The 12,068-nt window shown below is 37.6% G+C and overlaps 2 protein-coding genes across 3 annotated transcripts in view; one reads left to right on the forward strand and one right to left on the reverse strand.

The window, feature by feature from the left end:
* The window catches only part of LOC138914426 (uncharacterized), a 57,848-nt gene that overhangs the window by 42,095 nt on the left and 3,685 nt on the right, over positions 1–12,068 (forward strand). The gene's annotated exons all lie outside the window — the stretch shown is intronic.
* The window catches only part of Tig (Tiggrin), a 94,336-nt gene that overhangs the window by 225 nt on the left and 82,043 nt on the right, over positions 1–12,068 (reverse strand). For both annotated transcript variants that reach the window (XM_044393694.2, XM_044393693.2), the window contains exon 5: positions 39–1,889. In XM_044393694.2, coding sequence (XP_044249629.1) covers positions 39–1,889 — 1,851 coding nt within the window. The remainder of the gene's footprint in view (positions 1–38; positions 1,890–12,068) is intronic.

Genomic DNA, 12,068 nt, shown 5'->3' on the forward strand with positions numbered 1-12,068 from the left:
TCATTATTCTGAGAGTCTATCGCTAATCGAGCACTTACCGTCGAGGGCTGTTGCAGGGGAGTGTTCTTGATGTTATTCTTGACGATGTTATCCTTCGCTTGGTCAAAGATGGAGCTATCTTCAAAATTACCTTGCAGTTGACCAAGATCTTCCGACTGATGGTTCCAGTCTGTGTCCTCAACCTGCTTCTGCTGCCCAAGATCCTTTAGCCTTTCGTTCCATCCCAGTTCTTCCGCCTGCTGCTGCTGTCCAAGATTTTCCTCCTGTTCAGAGGGCTCATCCCCAGCCGCGCGGTTCCACTTTCCAATGGTTGCGCTTGCACTGGCTGAAGATCCGGTGAGTCCACTGGTAGCCAAGGACGAGGCTGTGACCACCGGCACGTTGAAGGTGTAGTCTTCACGATGGTACTCATAACCTTTAGCAGGTCCACCCCGGTTATATGGGACAGGAGGAGTGGACGCAGTCAGAAAGGTGGAGGAATGTACAGGTCGCGAACCTTTCGCCTCGCCCTCCAGGCCCGGCTCGTCGTCCTCGACAAAGGTTTCCTCGTAATTGTGGGGCGGCTGGTCCCCTCTATCCTTGGAAAATATTGGCTTGTATGCAGCCGAGGCGTTGGTGCTTCCTGGATCCACCACGTATCCACCATTAGCGCCACTGTTCGCTGGCAGGGTAATGAGACCCTGGCTAAGCAGGAATAGAGTACGGCGCCAGGCGACCAACTCTTTTCCAAACTTGCCATAGCGACTCTGCAACCGACTTAAGGACCATTGGTGGCGCTTCTCCCATTTTTGTAATTCGGCAGCAGACAATAGTTGGCGGTGATTTATGTAGGCTATTTGGCTAAGCTCGCCCTCGCGGAATTGTTGCAGGTCGCTCTGCGACATGCTGTAGTACCTAGCCAACTGGTTGATGCGCTCGAGCTCCTGCTTCTGCCAGTCCTTGAGCTGCTGCGCCGTGATCTCATACCTCTGGGCAAATTCTTCTAACAAGTGCGAGTCCTGGCTTTGCCAATTACTAAGTTCCGACTGCGTCATGTTTTGATTGCCGATGAATTCGTACAGGCGGTCACGTTCCCTCTGCTGCCAAGTGGTTAGATGGTTCAGGCGGCGTTGCTCCAGTAAATGCTCGCGCGCCATGTTGCCGGTAAATATGCGCTGCAAGGGCGCCAATTGATTCAGACCCACCTGATAGAGCTGTGCCAATTTCGACTGAAAGCTTGTGTCATGTGAAATAAAATCAAGAAGCTCCTTCTCAGTAATCACTACTCCGACGGCAACTTCACGAAGACGCTTTCGCTCTTGCTCGCGCCAATCGTTGCCCTGTCGCCCTGTATTTAACTCATCGGTCTTCATTGAAAGGCCTAAGCCACTGTCGATTCTGCGCTGCTTCAGCAGTCGGCTAAGCTCGTTCTTGTACCAGACCTTCAACTCTTCGATAGTCACATTATACTGGACGACTGCATCCTTCAAGTGCTTCTGATCGTTGTTCAGTAGAATCTGCAGCTCGTCTATGGTCCACCTCTGCTGCTTGTGTTCTGGATGGCTGAGCAGATTGTCGATGTACAGCCGTTCCTTAACTTGCCACTCAGAGGAGACAAGACCCGTGAGTTTGGCGCTCTGGTCCAGCCACAAGTGGATGTCTTCGATAGTCACGTGGTTCTGGCGTGAGATCTGCTCGAAGATCGGTTTGTTGCGGATCAGGTAGCTCTCGAACTCTTGCCTAGAGAACGGTCGTCGGTGGGTTACGCTTTGAAGGCGGGATAACAATTCGTTTTTCCAGGAAGCAGACTGGTTGCCAATCCAAATGTTGCCTATATCCTCGTACTTCACGTTGTTCTCCGGACGTTCAATCACTCCAATGAGTGAAAGTCGAGCAGCTTCCTTTTCAACCTATAAAAAAATTGTAAGTTGCTGATTTATTTGTTTGTTAATTTAACAATCTGTCGCCCACTCTAAGGGCAGATTTCGCAAAAGTGCAAATGCCATTTTGTTGTGTTTATTATCACCTATGGAAATGTAGAATTTAAATCGGAAATCCATTTAAAAGTTAAATCTCGCACTGTCTTAAGCTAAGTAATGGGCACCCAATAACACTAGTTTACAACTTTAGTTTTTCTTTCGACATAATCTCAGAGACCAATTTTTTTTTAAGTGAAACTTCTTTAGGCGCGCTATGGATTTTTGGGGACGGAGTAAAATCGATTCATGACCGTCACGAAAATCGTACATATCCCTGTCTCTCTTTCACTGCTGACGAACGTTCTCTCTGTCCTCTTCTTACCTCTTTTCGCTCTGAGCGCGCTCGCACATGGTGCAAATAAATATATAAGGTGGTATCGTCAGCTCTGATGATGACGTTAAATATGTTTACTTCTCTGTCTTTCTTAAGCGATAGAATGAGATAGCTAGATTGAGACTGGCACAAATGACGTCCTCAAAAGAGAGCAGCTCTTGCGCTGAGACCACCTTACACATATAGTTGCACCATGCGCTCGCACAATTATTTCTGTGACATCAATTAAGCTGCACACACCTCTCACCCTTCTGACTGCGAATCTGCTGCAGCGCACAGCTGTCGACTAAACAAACCGATCGAGAAAAGAAGACCAATTACATGTATATATTTCCAGGTCGTTCCATAAAATGATAAACGAGTGAGGAATGCTAGAGGTTTCATTCCTATCGTGCGTAGGCTGGACACACCGCTTTTTTATAGTTTTGAGTTGCTGATCCCGCTGAACAAATAAAAAAAAATTCCAAAGAACCATTCTGAAGATATTTGCAAAAATCCAGATTTTCAGCACTTCTTTTAAAAAACTTAATTGATCCATTAGACCAACCAACTTGTTACTGACACTATTTAAAAGGCAACAGATAAACCTTTCCGAAAAGCTTTTACTCGTTGTGATCGGGTCGCAATTAACGGAGATGCAACCTGTGAAAGTTCAAAACAAGTTTAATTTTTGGCGTTTGTTTGTTACAGCTAGCTTACATTTAATTAAAAAAAATATAAATAAAAATGTATAAATTATTGTGAACTTTCAGATCTAAGGGTTTTTTTGTTGTGAACAAATTAAGGCCAAATATTTGCAAAAATTAAACAAAAAAAATAAATTTTTGACTTTGAAAGAGTGCCACAACCAGAGTTTTTGAGATATTCTATGTATGTTAGGTTCAAACAGTTTCTTCATTATTTCTTTACAAAATAAACTTGGTTTCATAAAAATCGGATCTACACAGCAACCTTTGGACAATCCGCAGCTGGCCTACTTTTTATACCCGTTACTCGTAGAGTAAAAGGATATATTGCTAAAAGGAAGTTTTTCCTACCCTATAAAGTACATATGAGTGATTCTTTGTGAATCACGTATCGAGATTTCCTTCATGGTCTCAAAACGATATCTAATTTTTATGACACTATCACACCATTTAAAAAGGATTTTTAAAAAAGTTTCAAAAAAATCCATTTGACAGAAGCGAAGATATGGCGTTGCTATTTTTTTGTTTAATTCATTTATAATTTTAAATTACGCTGGATAAAAAATAAATAAAAATACTCAAAAATTATTATTTTTGCCAAGCTTTCAGATGAAAATAACAACCATAATGGTTCCAATGCAAAATGCGGTCCAAACTTAAAAAAAATTTTTCATTCGCGGTTTTCTGCAAATCGGCATTTTTAATCTTCTTATAAAAAAATAGTATAATGTTCTATACATAATTCTTGTTGGCTCCTAAAAGTTTCGTCATGGGACCTCCATTACTTTCTGCATAATTTAATAAAACATTAAAAAACAAAGCAGTCTTTCGTTGTTATACATTAAATTATAATAGACGATCAGTTTCGTTCTTCATGAATTCCGGGAGAACGACCGTTCCCATTTAGGTAAAACCAATAGGAAAAATGCAGTTTTGTATAACAAATAAATCCCTACCAATTTCAACGTGGGACAATACCTTCTTGCTACTTATGTAGTTCTAAGGAAGAACAACACGTTAGCAACACCTTACATCCAAGCTAAGACCATTCCACGTTCTCAAAAGCACCATCATATTGCTCCAACACCTAATAGCAAACTCTTTTAAAAAGATAGTCATTCGCTGAAGACATTTAAATTTTCCCAGTACACAAATCATTGTAAGGAGGCTTAAAACAACAGTGGAGCGCCGCCACAGGGGGAATCAAGGAGCGAAATGAACCGAACAAGGTGCGTTATTTACAAGGAGCCTGGAATGGTCTTAGCTTGGATGTAATGTGTTGCTATATATTCGAGTGTTCTTCTTTAGAACTAAATAATTAGCAAGAAGTTATTGTCCCTCGTTGAAATTGGTAGGGATTTATTTGTTATACAAAACTGCATTTTTCCTATTGGTTTTACCTAAATGGGAACGGTCGTTCTACCGGAATTCATGAAGAACGAAACTGTTCGTCTAATATAATTTAATGTATAACAACGAAAGACTGCTTTGTTTTTTAATGTTTTATTAAATTATGCAGAAAGTAATGGAGGTCCCATGACGAAACTTTTAGGAGCCAACAAGAATTATGTATAGAACATTATACTATTTTTTATAAAGATTAAAAATGCCGATTTGCAGAAAACCGCGAATGAACATTTTTTTTTTAAGTTTGGACCGTATTTTGCATTGGAACCATTATGGTTGTTATTTTCATCTGAAAGCTTGGCAAAAATAATAATTTTTGAGTATTTTTATTTATTTTTTATCCAGCGTAATTTAAAATTATAAATGAATTAAACAAAAAAATAGCAACGCCATATCTTGGCTTTTGTCAAATGAATTTTTTTTTAAACTTTTTTAAAAATCCTTTTTAAATGGTGTGATAGTATCATAAAAATTAAATATCGTTTTGAGACCATGAAGAAAATCTCGATACGTTTCACAAAGAATCACTCATATATTCTTGATCAGGGTCACAAGCCGTCTGTCTGTATTAACGCTGAGATCTCGGACACTACAAAAGCTAGAAAGTTGGGATTACCCACACATATTCTTGGGCTTTCTACGCAGCGCAAGTTTATTTCAGCCGAGCTCCTAGCCCCCTCTAGCGCCCACAATCGCTCACTAACGATTTTAAAACGTGCCTGGCGACCACTCCATTTCCAATAAGTATAAATGCAATTTTGTTGTGTATATTTATACCTATCGAAGTGTTAAAGACATTTTTCAAATAGGACCATTCATTTAAATGTTATGCGCAATCAAAATTTTATATATCCATCTCCCTCGCACTCCCTTTACCTGAGTGTCGGGTATTAGATATTCGGGACACCAACATGACTATAGCGTTCTCTCTTGTCTAAACTACTATATAATTGGACCTCTAAAAAACGGTCAGTAGCAAATTTCACGGATTGACACAAAAGTCTAAATAAATTGTAATATAACCTGACATAAAAAATTCTCACGGCCGCCATTTTCAAAGATAAAAAAATACAAATTGGTTAAAATTATAAAAGAAAAATGTAAACTGTAAAATCCCAGCACAATCCCTTATTGGTTAAAAAAAATCGCGAAAATAATGAAAAAATTGGAGTTCTAACATATGGAGAAAAACGCGTTTAAGGGGGGAGATACATTCGCCCCTTAAACGCGTTTTTCTCGAAACCACTTTTTTTAAGACATAACTCGAACAAATCTTAACCGATTGATCTGAAATTTTGACAGTATATTCAAAATACATTCCTCTATCGACACGCAAATAATTTTTTAAATTGCTTAATTTTTTATCAACAATTTTGTGACGTTTTTTATTCGTGAAAATGTTAACTTTTTTTCAATCAGTCACCATTTTGCAAAAAATTTTTATATATAAAACAAAAAACCCATCCTAATTTTTTGTTTCAGATCAAAAATTAAGGTCTTTAGCTGTCCGGCCATAGACCCCCTTTAACAAAAAAGGGCCTACGAAGAAATGCTGCACAGCCTCCATTTTGTTTTCGATTTATTCGAAAAAAAATGTATTTTGTACTTTGGATCTAACAAGTGTGCCTAACTAGTATTCGGACGTGTTTTTCTACGCTCCTCCTTCACATCGCGATTTCCCTGTCAAAACCTATTCGGTTCATCTTAGTTTTTGAACATATTGTCAGTAACACTGCAACCTTAAACAATAGGAGCCGTTTGGATAATTTAAAAAGACAGTAACATAATAACTTGCAAAACAAAATTGGCAACAGAATATATTTGCTAATGCTCTGTTTTGCCAGCGTCACCTCTAAACATAATAGTTTGTTGTTGGTGAAACTGCTCTCTTTGTGCTCGAAACTGCAAGTGCATGTACATAAATATATACAGTGTGCCACTTAAGTCTTCATACACCAGTCGATTTTGACTTAATTGGCAAATTGCTTCTTTATTGAAGAACATTAAAAAAAAACTGAGTATGCCATGTTGTTCGTTTCCCTTTTGTTAACAACAATAAAAAAAAAAAATAATAACTTTTCCATTTAATTAACATACAAAATAAGGAAAAACTAAAAAAAAGTCGACATTTTGGCACCACAAAAGTCATTATACTACTATGGCCTGACGCTCCCCTCAAAACTCTGTTTTGTATGGGAATTTTTTTTAATAATAATATTTTTTAATGATTTTTTTTCATGCCCAAAGTACATGAAAAATCCAACAAAATGAGAAATGTTTCATTAAAACAGCGGTCGGCACACACATACGTTGACATTTTGTTTTATATATGTGTGAGTAATTTGCACTGGGCAGCTCATCGATGTGTGTGTGCAGACCGCTGTTCTACGTTATACATGTGCGAGCAGCGCGGCGGCAGAACAAAACCCTATGCTCACTTAATAGGGCGCTGCCGACCGCTGCATTAAAACCAGTCAACAACTTAACGAAAAATGGATCTACTGTATTTCTTATTTAGATAAAAGCTTCGTTTCTATTGAAATTTGTATGCAATTCATGCTGTACGCCAAATCAGTTATTTGACCCAGTAAATAGTATTTACTTAGTAGAATGGACAATTTTGCTGGTTGGGGCCTGTTTGACAATTATTACAGTTGATTTTACCATTTTTTTTTTGTGTGTAGCCAGGTGGTTAGAATGCACCAGGAGCCGATCTCTTTAGCGATTCGAGAGCAGAGTACTCCTGTGTCTCGAAATAAAACGCTATTTTAGTGCTTTCGTGATGCAAGTCTTAGCTCTTCTTAGCAACGTGTCGCAAGCGGTGCCCCAGCATGTTATTCCCCAATTTAGGGTCGGGAGAACAATAGCAAGAAAAATAGGCATATAACGCTTTTGTGTTAAAAATATTTTTGAGACCTTCCCTTGCTCTTAGGCCTTGCAGAGGGTATTATGATTTCAGTCAGAAGTTTGCAACGCAGTGAAGGAGACATTTCCGACCCCATAAAGTATATATATTCTTGATCAGCATCACTAGACGAGTCGATCTAGCCATGTTCGTCTGTCCGTCCGTCTGTCCGTCCGTTTCTACGCAAACTAGTCTCTCAGTTTTCAAGCTATCGGGATAAAACTTTCCCAAAAGTCTTCTTTCTATTGCAGGTAGTATATAAGTCGGAACGAGCCGGATCGGACAACTATATCATATAGCTCTCATAGGAACAATCGGGAAAAAAATGTAAAACAAGAAAGGAAGCTAGCTTCGGCCAGCCGAAGCTTATATACCCTTGCAGATCATTCCTATTAATTAACAAATCGCAAAAATGTTCAATTTTCTAATATTTCTCATTAATTTTCCGATTGTTCCTATGGCAGCTATATGATATAGTCGTCCGATTTTGATCAAATTAAAATTGAAATTCGGAAATATTTAAAAAGAGTCATATCCTAGAGTGGAAGATAATACAAAAAAAATCAAAGAAACTAGAATTTATTTCCTATTACTTTTCCATTAATTTTCCGATCGTTCCTATGGCAGCTGTATGATATAGTAGTCCGATTTTTTAAATAATTAATTCGAAATTCAGAAATATTTAAAAAATAACATCCCCAAAAGTAGAAGGTAATATTTCAAAAAACACCGAAGCTAGAATTTTTTAAAGTTTTTTTTTTCCGATCCTTCCTATGGGAGCTATAAGATATAGTTGTCCGATCCGGTCGGCTCCAACATATATACTACCTGCAATAGAAAGAAGACTTTTGCGAAAGTTTCGTCCCGATAGCTCAAAAACTGAGAGACTAGTTTGCGTAGAAACAGACAGACGGACAGACGGACGGACAGACGGACAGACGGACAGACGGTCAGACGGACAGACGGACAGACGGACATGGCTAGATCGACTCGTCTTGTGATGCTGATCAAGAATATATATACTTTATGGGGTCGGAAACGTCTCCTTCACTGCGTTGCAAACTTCTGACTGAAATCATAATACCCTCTGCAAGGGTATAAAAATACTGAATTCGGTATTTTAAACAAGTATATTTATAATTTATATGAAATCATATGACTTTGATATGAAAAAATATCAAATGTCAACCTATCGTTTCGAATTTAGTTCGAAAGGGAGAAATAGTGTTCCACAGTTTACAACACTACCAATGTGAGACTGTGCAGCACTGCAACTGCACAGCCTAACAGGAGCCTAACTCTGCGACGCAATAATATTCGAGAACAAGGTGAGTTTTTATTGTAAAATTAAATCAATTTGTTATTTTATTGAGTGCTAAGTCGATACATCACAAAGTGCAGGTGATTTTAACTTTGCCGTCGAATTAGCACACAATTTAAAGACATTTTGGTTCTGAATGTGCATGTGTGTGTGTGTGCCGGCCGCAGTTTTACGTTGTGTGTGTCACAGGTTTTGCCTAAAATAATAAAATGTATGTTTTAATTGATAAACTTAATCGTATTGCTGTGAGCCTGTGTAGACACCCATAAATGCAACCGCTGTGTATGTTTGTATGAACAGTTGACACAGAGACGCCGTACGGCGTCGGAAGTTTTGGAGTGCTCGGTTTTCGGAATGCATCCGGCTCGCATCTTTGTCCATAGTAAAAATGCGATACAATGTTGGACAACATCCAGAATGCATTCTAGATATAACCCAAGTCATCACTCCCCTATAGGTTCTTTTGGAAGGCAAAATGGGAGCGATCCGTGCAATCGTAGCTTCTCGTACGTCGCAGCCGAACCCTTGCCGAAACCCGAACGCTTGCCGATCGTTCGTTTTTTTTTCAATCGATGCAATTATAGCATCTATCGGAATGCATCCGGAATGCATCCATTGGAATGGAAAATATGAAATAATAATCTTTGAAACGGTACTTTTGAAAAAACAAATGACAAGAACAAAAGAGACATAGCAAGAACGCACGCGGTTTTTTCGTTTCCTATGCATTTCTTGCCACTTGCTTTTTGGAATTTGGCCAGTTAAGTGTAATTGATTTTTCGGTTAAACCAATTTTAATCGTTTTATTTGATTACACTAGTTTACAGCCGAAATGCTCCCCAGCAATTGATGGCAAATTCTGTTAGATTTGGACCCCAGATCACGAAAATAGCACTAAATTTTTTTTCGGTGGCACAGTTTTTTTTTAAAGATTTTTTAAAGTTTGAAATGTTGAATTTCGGACTTTTTTCGAATTTCTTCTTATATCTCGGCAGATATCCACTCGGTTGGGCCAGTTTTAGTTTTATTTTAAAGTCAATAGATCAGAGCTTAACTTTGCCATACAGATCAATACGATTGGATGAGTAATGGAGGCGCAGAAGCTCGACAAAGAGGAAAAATGTGTTTTTTGGTCGTCTGTAAGTCGGCTGTATATATCGTAAAAACTCGAAATAAATTCGTTGAAAAATCATAATGGGTAAAAACTTAAAGTTTACATCCTACCGAATAAAACAAGCCGGATATGGCCCAAATCCATGGAAAACTGGACTTATGGTGGATTTTTAAAGTTCGGATTTTTCCACTTTTTTCGGTTGACTGAGTCCAAATTTAAGATTTATCATAGGCGGCGACATGTAAACAAAAATAATTGGTGTTGGCAGCCGGGTCACTAAATAGCTAAATCAGATATTTAAAAGCTAGAAAATTATTAAAGTGAATTTAATTTTTTAATTATGGTTACTTTTCTCATAAGAATGAACTATCCAAATGGATAGTACTTAGTTAAAAATACTCACAGTCATAACGCAAGCAATTTTATATTTTTAAAGGAATTTTCAGAAATTAAATTTATTTTATAATTTTCTAGCTTTTAAATTTAGCTATCCGAAATTTAACATTTCGAACTTTAAAAAATCTTAAAAAAAAACTGTGCCATCGAAAAAAAAATAAGTGCTATTTTTGTGATCTAGGGGTCCAGCACTAACAGAATTTACCATCAATTGCTGGGGAGCACACCAAGAATATTATTTTGTAAACTAGTGTTATAGTTCTTGAAAAACAAACCTTTGTGCTTTTTTGTGCCAAGTAAGTATAGTGCGGTGATAAGTGGAAATAATAAATAAAAAATAATAATTCTTAACGAGGTAAAATAGCCATAACCAAATAGTGTATTTAATTTTTTTAACCAAACAAAAATAATTTGGTGTGTGTTTAATAAACAGAGTGCTTTTAAAATAATTCTTATTCGGCCACTGCATCGCGTTGTTAAAGGTTTTTACCTATGCACAGTGTTTGTACATACAGTGAACCCCACGCATAGTCGGACACTCATTTTTTTTCCATCATAAAACTGCTCTAAAATCATACAAAAAAATGTGAAACACAATTTTTTTGGCTCCTTTTTCAATTTTAGTGTTATCTATTAATAGCTTCCATATTTAAAACACACGTGTAAAAAATCAATTAAAAACAATTATGAGTTGTGTTTTAAATATGGAGGTTTTCTGTTTTTGTTAAAATATTAAGAGCTGTCAGTGGCAAGCTTAAATTATTTTATATGTTACTAGCTATACCCGGAGCGACTTCGTTCGCTCAAAAATAGTTTGCAGTTAGGAAATTAGGTTGTCAGGACTTTCTTATATCTTATTTGCGCGTTTGCTGAAAACCTTTGCGTAAACAACCTTTCTAGAAGATTCTTCAAGAGAGAGAATCCGAAGTAGTGAATTTTTATACCTTCTACCAGTTACAATGTTATCAATGCAATTTTAATTTTATTTGTATTTAAGCACATTATGTACTTTCAAGTAGAAGCATAAACACACATTGTGTGTATGTATTGCATTGTACAAATCAAAACATTTCCAAATATGCATATGTACATACGTATTTGGTCAAAAGTTCGAATCTTAAGATTAATATTTAACTTGGAAACATTTTGGCTTTGTTTACAGAATTTGTAGTCATTTTTATACCCGTTACTCGTAGAGTAAAAGGGTATATTAGATTCGTGCAAAAGTATGTAACAGCTAGAAGGAAGCGTTTCCGACCCCATAAAGTATATATATTCTTGATCAGGAGCACTAGCCGAGTCGATCTAGCCATGTCCGTCTGTCCGTCTGTCCGTCTGTCCGTCTGTCTGTCTGTATGAACGCTGAGATCTCAGAAACTACAAAAGCTAGAAGGTTGAGATTTCCCACACATATTCTTTGGCTTCCTACGCAGCGCAAGTTTATTTTAGCCGAGCGCCACGCCCCCTCTAACGCCCACAATCGCCCACTAACGATTTTAAAATGGGTCCTGCGCCCACATCTTTAAAGATTTCCGAGAAGTATAAATGCAATTTTGTTGTGTATATTTATACCTATCGAAATGTAGAAGACATTTTTCAAATCGGACCATTCATTAAAAAGTTATACGCAATCAAAATTTATATATCTATCTCCCTCGCACTCCCTTTAGCTAAGTTACGATTATTAGTCGGGAGTCCAACCCGAGTGCAGCGTTCGAACTGTCTTTAGCTGAGTGACGGGTATTAGATAGTCGGGACACCAACCCGACTATAGCGTTCTCTCTTGTTTATACTCTTCCGTTGTGGAAATTAAGGCTCTTACTTCTGCTACAAAATGAAAAATATTTTTTGAAAAATAAAACCTAAGCATTTGATCTACACGACTGACTTTTGATCGAAAATCATATTGATCGGAACAGCAGTTTAAGTTTTTAAAATTCAAAACAA

Source organism: Drosophila takahashii, chromosome 2L (assembly GCF_030179915.1).
Source record: "Drosophila takahashii strain IR98-3 E-12201 chromosome 2L, DtakHiC1v2, whole genome shotgun sequence".
Lineage (NCBI taxonomy): Eukaryota > Metazoa > Arthropoda > Insecta > Diptera > Drosophilidae > Drosophila > Drosophila takahashii.